This window comes from Scyliorhinus canicula, chromosome 3 (genome assembly GCF_902713615.1).
Source record: "Scyliorhinus canicula chromosome 3, sScyCan1.1, whole genome shotgun sequence".
NCBI lineage: Eukaryota > Metazoa > Chordata > Chondrichthyes > Carcharhiniformes > Scyliorhinidae > Scyliorhinus > Scyliorhinus canicula.
In genome coordinates this window covers 182,626,550-182,643,998 of record NC_052148.1, presented here as the reverse complement: position 1 = coordinate 182,643,998, position 17,449 = coordinate 182,626,550, and the positions used below count along the sequence as shown (strand labels likewise).

Sequence of the window (17,449 nt, the reverse complement as noted above, 5' to 3'; positions counted from 1 at the left end):
TCAGGAGAAAAATCGGGACGGTCTGGAAAACGAACAGGAACCTTGGCAGCATTTTCATTTTTACAACCTGCACCCTCCCTGCCAGTGTCAGGTGCAATGTATCCCAGCTCTTATAATACCCCTAATCCTGTCCACCAATGTTGTCAAATTCCACCTGTGCATCGTAGCCCATTCCCTTATCATCTGAATCCCCGAGTACCTGAATCATTCACTAGCCAGCTTAAATGGCAACATCCCCATGCCCCCCGTCCCACCACAATTACAAGTAACACCTCGCTTTGCCCATATTCTCCAAAGGGTCCAACATTAACAACAACAGTTAGTCCGCTTACAATGACACCCGGTGCTCCCTGCTCTCCCTCACAATCCCTTGTCACTCCACAGACCCGCTAAGGGCCATTACCAAGGGTTCAATCACTGGCGCAACTCACTTGGGGTACATATAACAAGCGCACCAATGCCACAGACTTCGGGCCAAACCCAAACCTACCCAATATCTCAATTAAATACCTGAACCCAATCAAAAGCCTTCTCTAAATCCATAGAGCCCCTAATTGGTAAGTTGGGGCATTGGGGGAGAGGGAGGTGTCCGGAGGCCACAATGGAGTGTTGAGAGATCGGGGTAGCATTTAAAAATGGCACCCTGATCTCTTCCGGCACAAGCTGAGCTTGTAAATGCAGGAAATGAGGTAAGTGCGGCCTGGTGGGATGTTGCTCGCCGAGGCCCGAAGAAAGAAAGCAAAGTCCTGTTTGATAGCGGCATCACTCTCGACGCTGTCGGCTTCGAGAAACACACCGCTATTCATGCTCAAAACTGAACTCCTTTTTTCCATTAAATTGCGCCCTGGTTTGTTTCTATTGTATGGAATAGTATGTTTGAAAAGTAATCTGATATTTCTGAGACAAACTTTCACTGACCAGAAAATCAAGGTGAATAAATTCTGCAATAATAAAAAACACTGAATTTCTTTCAAAATGGCTCAATCCCATTGACAATAATAAGCAACGGTGATGGAAAATGCATCTGAAGTAAAGACTAATTTGTTTAACCTATTAAGACAAATGTCAAAATCAATGAAAAACAGAAAAAGGAATTGCTGTGAAAATGTTCGCAGGCAGAAGTTAAGGTCACGTTTGTGCCAAGATTTTGCCCAGATGTTTAATACTGGTGTTTCTTGAAATGATCAACGGTGTATTAGTAGTGAACATAATGCACATTTCTTTTGCCACCCTCTTGCTTAAAACCTCACATAGTTCTGTCTTCTAACCTCTATGCGTTAATTATTTTGTTTGTTCTTTACAATCCCGAGAACACAATGTGGATAAAGCTAACAGGTACACTGAACCTAAATGCTTAAACGGAGGAACAATTTCATCCTAAAAGGTTCACACTGACACAACAGCCAGCCATCTCATGTTCTCCAGCCACTAGGCCAGCATCTAAAAGAAAAGCAATATCAGGAGCTGAAAACATACACTGTCATGAAGGGGAGGCTTTATGATAAAATACACCCATGGCATGTAAACATAAACATGGCTACCACTTATTTGAACTTTGTCGATAGAGTTTTCTTGGCATGGCGCCAGAAATAGTCACAGCAGATGAAATAAATAGCATCGATAGATCAATGCAGAGGCCTGAACTCAATGGGCAGAAACTTTCTCCAATTAACTATTAAGAATCTGCCCCTACCCTGTGCCATGTTTTGTGGGAGCGGGGGGGGGGGGGGGGGGGGGGGGGGGGCATTTAATCAGGTGGAGGGTGATAGATGGGGACCCCATAAGTGCGCAGGAAATCGAAGCAGGAATAGACCATTCAGGACGATCATGGATTATCTTGAGTTTCAGTTCCACTTTCCTGCCCACTCTCCATGTTCCCCTGATTGCCTGGGGGACCAAAAATCTGTCTATCCCAGCCTTAAATGTGATCAACGATGTAGCATCTGCAGCCTTCCAAGTGAGAGAATTCCAAATATTTATAACCCTTTGAGTGAAGTAATTTCTCCTCATCTCAGTCGGAAATGATCGGTCCCTTATCCTGAAACTGTGCCCCTGTTTTAGATTGCCCAACCAATGGAAACTCTCTCTCTGCATCCGCCCTTTCAAGGCCCCTCCGATGTTTCAGTGAGATTGCTTCTCATGCTTTTAAACAAATGCCCAGTTTACTCAGCCTCTCATTATAGGACAATCCCCTCATCCCAAGGACCAACTTGGTGTAGCAAAAACAAAAAAATGCTGGAAAAACGCAGCTGATCTTGCAGCATCTGAGAAACATTGTGAGTCCCTGGTTCATTCATGTTCTTCAGGTAAGGAAATCTGCCAGTTTTACATGGTCTGGCCTACATGTGACTCGAGGTCCACAGTACAGATGGATGACTCTTAACTGCCCTTTAACATGGCTTAGCAAGCCATTCAGTTCAAGGGCAATGAGGGATGGGCAACAAATGCTGGCTTTGCCAGTGAAGCTTACCTCCCAAGAAAAAATAAGCTCCTGATTATGCTGGGGGAGGGGGGAGGAGCTCCAGATGATTCTGTGGGAGGTAGGGGGAGAAGCTTCTGATGGTTGTGCCAGGAGTGGGGGGAGGAGCTCCTGATGTTTGTGCTGGTGATTGTGCCCGGGGGGAGGAACTCCCGATCATTGTGTTGGGGGAGGGCAGGAGCCCACCCCCACCCCCTCCCCTCCTCGATGATTGTGCCAGGGAGTTGGGGAAGGAACCCCCATACCTCGATGAAGGGGTGATTGGAGGGGGAGGGGGGGGTTTGGGGGGATCCACTTCAGTGCTGATCGGGGTGACCTTTAATAATGGTGGAGCATGTTGTAGTAAGTGAACCGAGTATGTGCAGCCAGCCTTGCCAGTTCTATCAGGCTCCGCTCCACCAGAGTTATGGCCCAAACCCTACCTACTCATTATTTTTTTTTACTCCGAGTGACTCATGATCTGGAGAGCAAACTGGGCTATTCACTTGGAGAACTACACAACAGTTTATAGTCTGAGCCTGATGGTAAGATTCCACCCAACATTTATTTGCCACCCTCCTGCCTCCACCACTATTAAGTCTGTGGCAAGAAGGCCTGTCCTGCTCTGCTGCCAATTGCGGGCCTTAAGTGGGCAATTAATGCAGGTTAACCAGGCAAAGCCAACATGGTCTTGTGAAAGAAAAATTGTGTTTGACTAATTTATGAAAGATTAATTTAACTTTTTAAGTTGTAGATTAGGGGCCTCACGGTAGCATGTATACATGTACACAAATTAGGGGCCTCACGGTAGCATGGTGGTTAGCATCAATGCTTCACAGCTCCAGGGTCCCAGGTTCGATTCCCGGCTGGGTCACTGTCTGTGTGGAGTCTGCACGTCCTCCCCGTGTGTGCGTGGGTTTCCTCCGGGTGCTCCGGTTTCCTCCCACAGTCCAAAGATGTGCGGGTTAGGTGGATTGGCCATGCTAAATTGCCCGTAGTGTAAGGTTAATGGGTAGGGTTTGGGCCATAACTCTGGTGGAGCGGAGCCTGATAGAACTGGCAAGGCTGGCTGCACATACTCGGTTCACTTACTACAACATGTTGGGATACGGGTTGCGTGGGTTTGAGTGGGGTGATCATTGCTCGGCACAACATCGAGGGCCGAAGGGCCGGTTCTGTGCTGTACTGTTCTAAATTCTAAACCTTTGAGGATGTAACAAGCAGGGTGGATAATGGGAAACCAGTAGATGTGGTTACCTGGATTTTCAAAAGGTATTCGATAATCTACCACTTAAAGGTTAAAAGACAAATTAAGAGCTCATGGTGTTGAGAATAACATATTAGCATGGATAGATGATTGCTCAGAAGACAGGAAGCAGAGTCGGGAAATGGGTCATTTTAGGGTCGGCAAAATATAATTAGTGGAGTGTCATGGGGATCAGTGCTGGGCCTCAACTATTTACAATCTATATTAATTACTTGGATGATGAAGTGATGGATCTCGCGGTAGGCCAAGGGGATATGTACTTAAGGTACATGCCCCCAAAGTCCATTGGAGGACTCCTTCAATACAAATCGTGCCCACCCCACACCCTAGCAATCCCCCATCAGAACCCCGGACTAGATAGCCATCAGAGACCCGCATAACAGAGAACCACCTCATATCAGAGACCTCCCCATATCATACACCCCTTATAACACAGAACCCCCCATATCAGAGAATTCCCATAACAGAGAGACCCAATAACAGAAACCCCTCTCCCACACCAAAGATCCCCCCCCCCCCCTCCATTAGTCACCCCTGCCTGGAAACTAAAGAGAAGTTCAGGCAGAAACAGTGAAAAAAATCATTGCTTTTTCACTCACCTTTCCTTTACACCTGCTGCCTCAGACAGATGTCTAGAAACAATAAATGATGGCCTTGCCGGTGATCCCTACATCCCATCACATTCTTCTAAACTCCAACTTCCGCCCCTAACTCAGGAGGAAGTCCCACTTTAGAGAACTGCCAGCCAATATAATTGTCTGTAAGCGCCTTGAATCCTGCAACTGCAGTGCTACAGTAGACATAAGAAGTTCAGGAAGATATCAGAGCTTTAGTCTGTGGAGGTAGGGTAAGTTTAAGGTGCCTCAGGTCAGGGATGGTATGGAAGTCCTAGGGAGATGGGGATATGAAGGGGGCATTTGAGGTATTAGGGAAGAGGTCAGCAGGAGGGAGTTCCAGAGGCCACCACATCTTAAGGGGGAAAACGGGTGCCCAAGTCAGAAAGAGGCTTCTTAAGGTAATGGGACAGCAACATACCACATTCCAATTGTATTTATGGTCATTGCACACATTTTATTTTGTGGATAAGCAGGGTGGATACTGGGGAACCAATAGATGTGGTTACATGGATTTTCAAAAAGTATTCGATAATCTACAACTTAAAAAGCTAAAAGACAAATTCAGAGCTCATGGTGTTGAGAGTAACATGTCAGCATGAATAGATGATTGCTAAGAAGACAGGAAGCAGAGAGTCAGCATATGTTTAATTGTCATTTCCGATCACTCTGTGTGTCCTGGAACTTCCAAGCTAATGCCAAATGTAAATATTATTTTGATGCAGAGTAGTTCATTGTCTTTGAACAGAACCCGCCTTGCAATCGGATAGCAGCGCCAGATTAATCCTGACCTTATGCCCAGTTGCCTGCAGACAACTTCAGCGTCAGCTTCATCCCAGTGGTCATCACACACTGTTCCCCATCGCCCAGAACGAAAGACTTCCACACGGCCTTCATATTCAGAACTGCCTCCAACCAGTCGAATTGGGACAAATACAGATGCTAAAATAAAACAGAGAAGTGGTCTGATAAATAACTTTTGCGTTATTATCATTTTATGGACAAATAAAGCAATGTTTGTTTTGTATACATGTACACAAATTGATAAAATGAGCTATTTTAACTATGCATGGATTATAAGTGGTAAATAACTTAAGCATTTCTACTATTGAGTCTATAATGAAGCTGGATGAAAGCTTACTTATCTAAAGATTTTCCTGAATTTTGACATTTAATTTGCGTGATGATACATTCTATATTTGAAAGCAAACAGTAACTGAACACCCAAAGCAGCCAGTGCTGATGTTTAATGTTAAGCAAGTTCAATTAAACCTAAATTCTAAAGAGCTTGAAATAACTTGTCTCTTACTGTTGAGAAGGGGATTTCTTGGTGTTATCACTGCAAAGACATAGAAAGTTGTTTCCAATTCCCAACACTGTCATCACTCACTATGATCAGCACATGGACAGAACAAAGTATCAGACAGCCACTTAGGTCTAGTTGTTCTTTTGATCATTGGAACATTACAGCATAATGGGGTATTTTTCTTCGAATTTATTGTGACAGATCATTGGAAGAGCTGACAACTTATTTCATTACCTTTGGGAGGATTGCAAGTAACTGCTGCTGCCCGTTTATGGAGGCAGTGCTCACGCTGTCTGGTCTCTTTCACGCACTCAAATAAACTGTGTTCATCACCTCGGCACTGGACATTACTCCAATGAACAGGAGCCAATACCAATCCAGAAATAGGTATCTGCTCAGCTTTACCACTTTCACTGGATAAAAGGGAAAATTACAGAGTTACAAACAACCTTTCTACCAGCAGTATTCGAATAAATAGACACATACCTTGTCTGAACTGGGGTGCCTTAACTTCATGTAGGAATTTTGGCCTGTTCTGCTCTCTCAACTTTGGAGTAATATTTCCACAGCGGTTTTCAAAATTCCTAACTCTTTCAGCATGAAAATGCCAGAAGGCCAACATGCAGGATCAGCCTCAAAATGCCAGGAGTTTCCAAGGAGCTTGTATGGGCTGGAGTCACACAGGACCGTGTAAGAGGCAGCCTGATGTACCAGCTTGTTTACAGGGAGAAATGGGACCTACCATGAGGCCCCAGACCTGCGATAAGGCCATGTTCTCAGAAGAAAGAAGAAATTGCTATGAAAATATTGTCCCCTTAAAAAGACGGCTAATTGTATATGTATATTCTTTCCATGGTACTATTGTATCCCTCCATGCACGCCCACACACCAACCACCACCATGATCTGGTATATTTCAATCAGGATTTCACACCCCTGGGGCAAACAGATAACTGAAGTGCCATAAGCACCCTTCATGGATACTTAAATTTAGTAACATCTCTCCGGCCTGCCAAACATTAGCAAGGTCAGCAACAGAGCTCACCAGCAGACAGATCTCAGTATTCACGCTAGTATCAAAGACCAGGGGTGGGATTCTCCATCCTGCCGTGACGGCGCAGCCCCGGGATTCTCCGTCTCGCCAGTGGGCCAATGGGGTTTCCCATTGTGGGCAGCCCCACATCATCGGGAAATCCCTGGGCTGCCGGCAAAAGGGAGAAACTTGACAGCAGAGAATCCAGCCTCAGAGATCCTGGACTTAATTAGACTAACTAGATTTCTCAATCCACTGAATTAACATTATATTTGGATTAATTATGGTTTAGTAAACTGACAAAACACAACAGACCATTAATCAATGTGATTACAAAACATGAACTAAGAACAAATAAAGAACAAAGAAAAGTGTAGCACAGGAATAGGCCCTTCGGCCCTCCAAGCCTGCGCCGACCATGCTGCCCGTCTAACCTAAAACCTCTACCCTTCTGGGGTTTGTATCCCTCTATTCCCATCCTATTCGTGCATTTGTCAAGACGCCCCTTAAACGTCAGTATTGTACCTGCTTCCACCCCCTCCTCCGGCAGCGAGTTCCAGGCACCCACTACCCTCTGTGTAAAACATTCCCCTGCACATCTCCTCTAAACGTTGCCCCTCACACCTTAAATCGATGCACCCCAGTAATTGACTCGTCCATCCTGGGAAAACATTTCTGACTATCCATGAAGAAGCAAGTATAGCTGCCACCAGACTAAAACCTCCTTAATGTACATTTGGCTTTAGGGAAATCATTACAATATGTTAAACCGCTTAGAAAAAACAAATAATAACATTAACAAAAATCTTTAAATATTTGAATATTCATAATATTACCTGTGAACATTTCTTTCTGATTTTCAAACTGGAGGCTGGGATGTCTGGGTGAGCATCACTTTGAAAAATGAAGGAGTACAAATTCTGGACAATGAGCTATGTTGAAACAAAATATCCACCTATTTTTCTGTTCCTTCAAAGACCCCATCCAAAATAGGGTGATAAGGGCGAAGTAAAGGAACAGGTACCCATGTTATTTATGGCAATATTGGAGCCACAAAGAGGTCTCAACATTTGCTTCTCCATTGGAAGTGGTGAGGCAACTGTGGTGAGGCGGGGGGGAAGGCTGGGAGAGACTGGGTCAGGACAACTCAGCTAGCCAGACTGGCCAATGATCTAAAGTACATTGCACGCTGCTCCTGGGCTCATTTAATGATAACATGTGAGAAAAAGAAAGGGATGGTGGATTTTGTATTATTAGGAATTTCATTCTGCTAGATTTTGAACACCATCTAACAGGTTCTTGCTCTTCTGTTAAGTAATTTTCAAATCATTCACCCCAACAACCTCTTCTCTGTATTGTCCTGCCTATTTTTCAGTCACCTTCTAGAAAGGGCTACATTGTCATTGGAGATTTCAGGAGGCAGTGGCCAGGCAATGTCAAGGTTCTGTCGGGGCATGACCCTCTCCCTCCTAGGGCTGTGCTTACCTATTTGCCCCCGGCGGATTCTGTTCAGCAGGTGCATGTTGTGAGACATATGACGCAATTCACGTTGGTGTGCCCTCAAACTGACATGGGCAGACAGTTCAACGTGAGGGGACAACGAGGCATAAATGCTTGATCAGCATATTCAAACAGATGTAAATGGTGGTCCCGAATTTGTTAGATCATTGGCGAGAAACGGGAACAGTCGAGCAGGGAAAACCTGCCAGCGTAAAAGCTGTTAGATCCATAGAACCATAGGAAAGTTACAGAAGGAGGCCATTAGGCCCATCTTGTCCATGCCAGCCTGTGGAAACCCAGGTGCCCTTTCTAATCCCACCTTGCTGCACCTGATCTATAGCCCTATAGCTTAGAGCACTTAAAGTCCTGATCCTGGTACCATTTAAAAGAGTTTAGGGTCTCTGCCTCCACCACAAACTCAGGCAGTGAATTCCTCACTCCCACTACCTCTGTGTAAAAAGTTTCTTCCTCATGTCCCCTCGACACCTTCTGCCACTTATCTCGAATTCTCCACCAAGGCAAACAATTTTATCTTGTCCACTCTATCACATCCCCTCATAATTTTGTACCCCTCAATTAAGTCACCCCTCAGCCTTCTTTGATCCAAGAAAAATAACCCCAACCTATCCAATATCTCCTCATAGCTACACTTTTCTAACCCTGGTAACATTCTTGTAACCTCCTCTGCACTCTCTCCAGAGCAATTACATCCTTCCTGTTACGTGGTAACCAGAACTGCACACAATACTCCAGTTGTGGCCACACCAGGGTTTTATACAATTCGAACATTATATCCTTACTTTTATATTCTGTACCTCTGCCAGAGAAGGAGAGCATTACATATGCTTTCTTTACAACATTATCTACTTGAACTGCTGCCTTTAAGTGTACTTATACACCAAGGTCTCTCACGTCATCTACCGTTCTTAGTAAATTCCAATTTTTTGTGTGCTCCCTACGTCTGTTTGACCTCCCTGAATGCATGACCTTCTCTGTGTTAAATTCCATCTATTTTGGGACTTCCGCTCAATTTTCTGCCTACTCTGCCAACCCTGCCAATGAAAGAAGGGGGTGAAAAACCCTCCCCATCCGTTTGAAATTCTAAGTTGCTTCAAAATGCTGCAGGAGGTGAAATGATTACTGAATTTTTTTTTAAAATTGCAATGTAGGCTTGACATACATTAGACAATCAGGAAGAATGTTAGAACATTTGACATATGCAATTTAAATTAATTGTTTACCCATATGCAGCATCACCACCAGGGACTATTGATAGAGGTTCCTGTTCTCCCCCTCCCCCACACCAACAATTCCAAGAAATATTGGAATTTTTGTCCTGGTTTTTCCTATGGTCCATGGAAAGCCCCTGTACATTTCCATCCTCTGGCAGCGGCGAGAGCCAGTTGAATGGAAAGGAAAAGTTAGGAGCAGCTTCAGCCCACTCTGGTTTGTTGGGCGTTTTGCCAACTGCTGGAGATTGACAGCCAGAAGATTCCACTTAGATGGAACACTTCTCTTGAAACACTCTTGGAACACTTACTATTTGTAATCCAAATGACAAACATCACATGATCTGCAGTGCCATATTAACATCCTGATTGGGTCCAATGTTTAAATGAAGACTTTAAGTTGATAATATTGTTTTCTATTCGTTCATGGGTAGCGCAGGGTTATCATAGAACTTACAGTGCAGAAGGAGGCCATTCGGCCCATCGAGTCTGCACTGGCTCTTGGAAAGAGCACCCTACCCAAGGTCAACACCTCCACCATAACCCAATTTTGGACACTAAGGGCAATTTATCATGGCCAATCCACCTAACCCGCACATCTTTGGACTGTGGGTGGAAACCGGAGCACCCGGAGGAAACCCACGCACAAACAGGGAGGATATGCAGACTCCGCACAGACAGTGTCCCAAGTCGGAATCGAACCTGGGACCCTGGAGCTGTGAAGCAATTGTGCTATCCACAATGCTACCGTGCTACCTGAACTGGACTGGGCCAGCATTTATTGCCCATCCCTGAGGGCATTTAAGAGTCAACCACATGCTGGAGTTGCATGGAGACCAGGCAAGGATGACAGATTAGGGGACCAGATGGGTATATACGACAATCAAATTTCACCATCTGCCATGGCGGGATTTGAACCCAAGTCCTCAGAGAATGAGTCTGGATCTCTGATTACTAGTCCAGCGACAATACCACTGCGCCACTGCGCCACTGCCTCCCCATAAATATGAAATGCATGTAGTGGGCATGACACATGGAAATGGACGGATGTGGAAATTTATTCCAGGATTAGTGGGAAAGAAAGCATGCTTCATAATATCCACAAGTTAAAATAAATTGTGACAGCTGAATCGCATAGTCATTTTCAGAATTAATTTTTATTACAAACATGTAGCTTGTTATATCTCAGCTATTCTTTCTGAAATATTACAAGAGAAATGGAATGAAATATTGAATTAATGATTGTGTTCTGAGATCATTTTGTTTCTATCTCACAATATGAAACATCCTTCTACCCTATCAGATCCATAGGGATCCTTAATTAATCCCATCACAGAACACTCAACAGTGATGAAATGCAAATAAGCACCAAAAATTCAAAGGCTGACACCTGCAAATTAATGATTTATATCCTCAATTAAATAGAAGCAGGAGCAGGAGAAAAACCAGGATTTTAGACTCTTCTTCAACCAAATGTTTGGTTTTAAAGCAGAAGCTTGGATAATTTCTTGGGTTAAATCGTCTCAATCTCAATCCTCACTTCCATATGCAGAAGGAGCATTTTACTTTGAGGGGATTTAACTTGCATTGTTCTATAGCTGATAATTGTACATTTCCTTAATGGGAAGATCACCAGCTGCAAATTCCCCTCCAAGCCACGCACAATCCTGAGTTAGAACCAGAGCACTGTTCTGAACAGCACTTCCGAACAGCACTTGTGTTGTGCCTACATCAAATACACTTCAAAGTTTCAAAAAAGCAGCGAACTGCGCCCTTCTCAAGGGTAATTATGAATGGGCAACAAATTTTGGCCAAGCCAGTGATGCATACAACCCATGAAAAAGTAAATAAAATGGGCAGGATTCTCCCAGCCCGGGGACGGGCCGGAGAATCTCCGCAACCGGGCTGCTGGGCGGAGAATCGACGCCATTGGCGCCAGTGCGTTTTGCATGGCGCCGGGCGTGGGCCACTGTATGCGGCCGGGCCGCCGACTCTCCGGCCCAAATGGGCCGAGCAGCCGTAAGAAAAGAGCTGAATCCCACCGGCACCGTTCTAACCTGCTCTGAGCCGATGGGACATCGGCGTTGAAGGGGCGGGTGGCAGCCTGTCGGGGGGGGGGGGGGGGGGGGGGGGGTCCGACCCCGGTGGGGGGACCCTCCGATGTGGCCTGGCCCGCGATCAGGGCCCACCAATCGGTGGGCCAGCCTCTGTGGCTGAGGGTCTCCTTTCCTACGCGTCGGTCCCTGTCGTCCTGCGCCATGTTGTGCCGGGGCTGGCGCGTTGAAGGAGGCCACTGCGTATGCGTGCGTTGGCGCCGGTGCCACTGCCCATGTCCTCGGTGCCAGCGCAACTGAGCATGCGCGGATCCCGTGGCGTACAGTTCGCACCGGGATCGGCAGCTGGAGCGGCGCGAACCGCTCCAGTGCCGTGCTGGCCCCCATAGGGGCCAGAATTCATCCTGGGAGTGGCCCATTCACGCGTTTACGACGGCGTGGACACGCTACCGCGGGATTGGAGAATCCCGCCCAAATATGTCTGAACAATAACTGACTTATTGTTTGAACATAACTTTAATAAAGATGAGGGGAGTCAGAAGAATAACACAAAGAAAACATTTATTTATAATGCAGACTATTTACAGTTGAACCTCACCGGGTCCTTTCTCTCTGATGGTTGGTTCCTATCTGGCCGATCTTTTATAACATGGCATCAGCCCCATAGCTAGCGGGGGAGGGGTGGGGGGAGCTCATGCTACTTGAGTCACATGGAGAAAACAATCAACCCTGCTCTGTGTGTTGCGTGCCAGTTATTACAATAACTATTCACAGATACAAGACACCGGTATTACTCAGTCTCGGCCTTGAACATTTTCAGAAGCGATTCTTAGTTATGTGACTCTTCCCTACATCATCATATGGATGGCATGGTTTCTCCAGTATCATATATGAACCCTTTCAACCCTTAAACATGTTAATACTACATATTTGACAAAGCATAAAACATTGGACCTTAGTTAAGTTTTAAGGTTCACATAGCTCAATTGGTGAAAGTAACCTCTGACCTATGTAAGACTCCTCACCCGCTGTAAAGATCTATGGAAAGAGCATAGCAAGCGACTCAGCGATCAAACTACTGGCAAAGCGACTCAGTTGTATCAAATCACTACACAGAAGTCAAATAAGAAAAAAAGCTGACAAAGCACTCAGCGTCGATGTTACCAGAGACAATGCCACACCCAGTCCTGTTGAGCTTGTAAAGTCCTCCTCACTAACATCTGGGCACGTGCTAAAACTGGAAGCTGTTCCACAGACTAGTCAAGCTGGTCATTGTAACACTCACCAAATCATAACTTCCAACCAATGTTCCTGACTCTGTCACCACCATCCCTGGGTCTGTATTGTACCACTGGCACAACAGACCCAGAAGTGGCAGAAAGGTAGTATACAGTCAGGAGAGAGTGGCCTGAGGGGTTTTCAACATAATTCTGGTGTCCTGGAATCAGATCAATCATGGGCAATGAAACCTGTTGATTATCAGCTTCCACCCTCCCTCAGCTGATGCATTAATGCACCTCCATGTTGAACCCCACTTGGGAAGGTCACTGAGGGTAGTTAGGGTACAGAACTTGAACTGGTTTGGGGACTTCAATGTCCATCACCAAGAGCAGCTTGGTAAAACAACCAGGGCCTGCAGCGGATGGGAAAAAGAGGGACAAAGCCATTATCACAGCGGTCTACAGCCCACCCCAGGCAGAAGTGAGGAAGGCGCTGGATGAACTGTACACAGTTATAAACAACTACGAAACAGAACACTAAGAGGCCTTGTTCATCGTGGCCGGAGACTTCAAGAAGACCAACCTCAAGAGCGTACTGCCAAAATTCTACCAGCACATCTCCTGTCCCACCAGGGGCGACAACACTCTTGACCACTGCTACTCAAAAATTAAGGGCGCCTACCATTCCATCCCCCGACTTCACTTTGGGAAATCAGACCATAGACAGTGCTCCTTCTTCCAGCATACAAGCAGAAACTCAAGCGGGAGAATCCAGCTAAGAAGGCCATGCAGTGCTGGTCCGAGGAAACAGAAGAGCTCTTAGGTGACTGATTAGAGACAGTGGACTGGTCCATATTTAAGAACTCAGCGACCAACTTACATGAGTATGCCACCACCGTCACAGACTTCATCAGCAAATGTGTGGATGACTGCATGCCAAAGAAAGCAGTACATACGTTCCCCAATAACCGCGAGATTGACTCCCCACTGAAGGACAGATCTGAGGCGTTCAAGTCAGACAATCCTGACCTATACAAGAAATCCAGGTATGACCTCCGCAAAGCCATCCGAGATGCATAGAGAGAATATCAGACCAAGCTAGAGTCACAGACAGACTCTTGGCAGTTGTGGCAAGGACTAAACAACATGGAACGGGCTACAAAGCGAAGCCGAGCAGTATCTCTGGCAGCAACGCACCCCTCCCCGATGAACTCAATGCATTCTATGCTCGGTTTGAGCATAACTCACCCATACCCACTATCACAGCTTCCAAAGTCGGATCAGCCTTCCTGAAAGTGAACCCTGGGAAGGCAATGGGCCCGGACGGGATCCCTGGTCGTGCACTCAGGACCTGCGTGGACCAGCTGGCAGAGGTGTTCATGGACATCTTTAACCTGTCGCTACTCCACTCCGAGGTCCCCACCTGCTTCAAGAAGACCACCATCATATCTGTGCCAAAGGAGAACCAGGCAACGTGCCTCAATAACTACTGTCCGGTGGCCCTGACTTCAGTTGTAATGAAGTGCTTCGAGAGGTTGATCATGAAGCGCATCACCTCCATACTTCCAGAATGCCTTGGTCCACTGCAATTCGCATACCACCTCAACCGGTCCACAGTAGACGCCATTTCCCTGGCCCTACACTCATCCCGAGAGCATATCAAGAAAAGGACTCCTAAATCAGACTCCTATTGATTGACTACAGTTCCGCCTTCAACACCATAATCCCAGCCAAGCTCATATCAAAGCTCCAAAACCTAGGACTTGGCTCTCCACTCTGCAACTGCATCCTTGACTTTCTAACTCACAGACCACAATCAGTAAGAATGAACAACAACACCTCCTCCACAATAGTCCTCAATACCGGGGGCCCACAAGGCTGCATACTTAGCCCCCTACTCTACTCCCTGAACACACACGACTGAGTGGCAAAATTTGGTTCCAACTCCATCTATAAGTTTGCTGACGATCCGACCATAGTGGGCCGGATCTCAAATAACAACGAGTCAGAATACAGGAGGGAGATAGAGAACCTAGTGGAGTGGTGTACTGACAACAATCTCTCCCTCACTGCCAGCAAAACTAAAGAGCTGGTCATTGACTTCTGGAAGCAAAGTACACACCCCTGTCAGCATCAACGGGGCCGAGGTGCAGATAGTTAGCAGTTCCTAGGGGTGCACATCTCCAAAAATCTGTACTGGTCCATCCACGTCGACACTGTCATAATATCCACTCAGGTATATCATGAGATGCAGACAGGCAGTGATTGACACACAGGATAACAAATGAACACACACGACACAGAACAACCAATCACCAGACAGGACACCAGCACTATAAAGCCCACAGGACATTAAGGCTCTCCCTCTCTCACAGGACATGGCTAGGGAGATCGTCGCAGTGCACAGGCCAACGAACATCATCACCACGTGATAGAAAGCTAGTCTGGTCAAGCCAGTAGGAGGTTATCAGTTAGGTTAACAGAGTGTCAACCCACAGCAGATTATGTACAGCAATCAACAGATTCAAGAAAACAGTGTTGGACCATCTCCTGCGTTGGAAGCCTGTTTCTCGTTTTACTGCATCCAGTTGCAGTCGATGTTAGACCAGCACAGATAACACATCAGACGCTACCACCAACAGCGCCTATACTTCCTCAGGAAACTAAGGAAATTCGGCATGTCCACATTAACTCTTACCAACTTTTACAGATGCATCATAGAAAGTATCCTATCTGGCTACATCACAGCTGGTATGGCAACTGCTCGGCCCAGGACCGCAAGAAGCTTCAGAGAGTCGTGAACACCGCCCAGACCATCACACGAACCTGCCTCCCATCCACTGACTCCATTTACACCTCCCGCTGCCTGGGGAAAACGGGCAGCATAATCAAAGACGCCTCCCACCCGGCTTACTCACTCTTCCAACTTCTTCCATCGGGCAGGCAATACAGAAGTCTGAGAACACGCACAAACAGATTAAAAAACAGCTTCTTCCCCACTGGTACTAGGCTCCTAAATGACCCATGTTGCCTTCTTTACTTTGGGGTAAACCACAAGCTGTTTCTTATATCGACCAAATGGCCACACAACCAGTATGTTAGCTCAAAAACACAGTTTATTAATAACACAAGACTTATATCCCAATGCAATAACACATGCGGCTCCGTAATAAACTACATCTGACGACGAAGATGACCTTTACTTAACTTTGAGTGACTGGCACTGTGCGAGATAAGGCCTTAATCCGGGTCCATCTGGTCGGTTTGGAAGTTGTTGGGTTCATCTCAGCTGGGCGCGTCCTTCAGGAATGGTTGCGGGTCCTTGAACTTGGTTGTTCTGCTGCAGTTTGTCGCACACAGGCCCATCCCAAAAGAGGCAGATCTCTAGTGTGCAGGGCTTTTCATCCTTCGTATCTTTCGCGCCCTTTTAGGCGGTCCTTACTCCAGGTCCAATGGATCAATAGGGTTCTCGATCACCCTCATCGATCTCAGCCAATTAGGGGGCGAATACCTCGATAGCTGGGTGGGTCCTAGCTATCATTGTCCCAAGCACGTAGGCCTTTCCAAATTAGGGGGAGTGGCGCCGGTCAGTCTGCTACTGTTGTAACTCCTTGATTCAAACTCTATCGTCCTGGGGGAAATGGTGATCGACTCTTAATGGATACAAGTTTCAGCCAAGTCTGGTTTCTTTGCACAATACACAGAGGCTGTGTGCCTGACTGTGTCCCAAATTGGCCACAGTTCCCATGGTCCTTTGCAGGTGGCCATTTTACGTGGCTACACCCTCTTATGGACTGACCTCATTAACACTACACCCCTGTATGCTTCATCCAATGCCGGTGATTATGTAGTTACATTGTATACCTTGTGTTGCCCTATTATATATTTTATTTTATTCCCTTTTCTTCCCAGGTACTTAATGATCTGTTGAGCTGCTCGCAGAAAAATACTTGTCACTGTACCTCAGTACACATGACAAGAAACAAATCCAATCCAATCCAATCCAATCCAAAATTACTTGACCCCTCATGAAACTACCTGTCAAAGATGCATCCGTGACAGCATTGGCAGAAGTGGCCTGGTTCACAATCCATTAATATTGACAACAATGTGGCCTGGATTTTACGGTGAAGAAATTCCTCCTCTTCTTAGTCCTAAGTGGGTTACCCCTTATTCTGAGGCTGTATCCCTGATTCTCGGCACGCCAGTTAAGGGAAAGGAACTTTCTGTACCTACCCTGTTGAGTCCATTGTTTATGTGAGATCGTCTCTCATTATTCTAAACGCTAGGGAGTCCAGGCCCAGACTCCTCAATCTCTTCTCATGGGGCAATGTCACCATTCCAGGAGTCAGTATGGTGAATCTACACTGCAAGTATATCCTTCTTCAGAGACCAAAATTCTGTGGAAAATTCTACGTATGGTCTCACCAAGGCTTTATACACATGCAACAAAACATCCTTAGTCCTATACTCAAATCCTCTTGCTATATATGCTTGAACAGTGTGCCTGTACCCCAGGAGCATCGGCACCATAGAGGCAACTACCAACAGTCAAACATTAAAGAACAGGACTTCAGCACTGAGAATCCTCTCATGGTCAAAGGGTAAGTGCCTCGATGAGTAACGGGCAGCTGAGCACAGCCTCCCTGATGTTCCTGGCTCCTGATGTGGCCGGTGGTAAGTGTGCAGAGCGTGTTTTGCCAGCACAACTGACTCGCTGGATGGCACTCTGAGATAAGGCGGGACAGTCACGGTAAGGGTGAGGGAGG

At 46.2% G+C, this 17,449-nt stretch overlaps 1 protein-coding gene and 1 long non-coding RNA gene across 4 annotated transcripts in view; one reads left to right on the top strand and one right to left on the bottom strand.

Moving 5' to 3' along the window:
* LOC119963171 overlaps positions 1-5,625 on the top strand; it is a 66,226-nt gene extending 60,601 nt beyond the window's left edge. For both annotated transcript variants that reach the window (XR_005460045.1, XR_005460044.1), the window contains exon 3: positions 5,088-5,625. This is a non-coding gene — a long non-coding RNA (uncharacterized LOC119963171). The remainder of the gene's footprint in view (positions 1-5,087) is intronic.
* Positions 1-17,449, bottom strand: part of prss12 (serine protease 12) — a 243,574-nt gene that overhangs the window by 154,460 nt on the left and 71,665 nt on the right. For both annotated transcript variants that reach the window (XM_038791864.1, XM_038791865.1), the window contains 2 exons: positions 5,880-6,058; positions 5,131-5,281 (listed from right to left, as the gene is read on the bottom strand). In XM_038791864.1, coding sequence (XP_038647792.1) covers positions 5,131-5,281; positions 5,880-6,058 — 330 coding nt within the window. The remainder of the gene's footprint in view (positions 1-5,130; positions 5,282-5,879; positions 6,059-17,449) is intronic.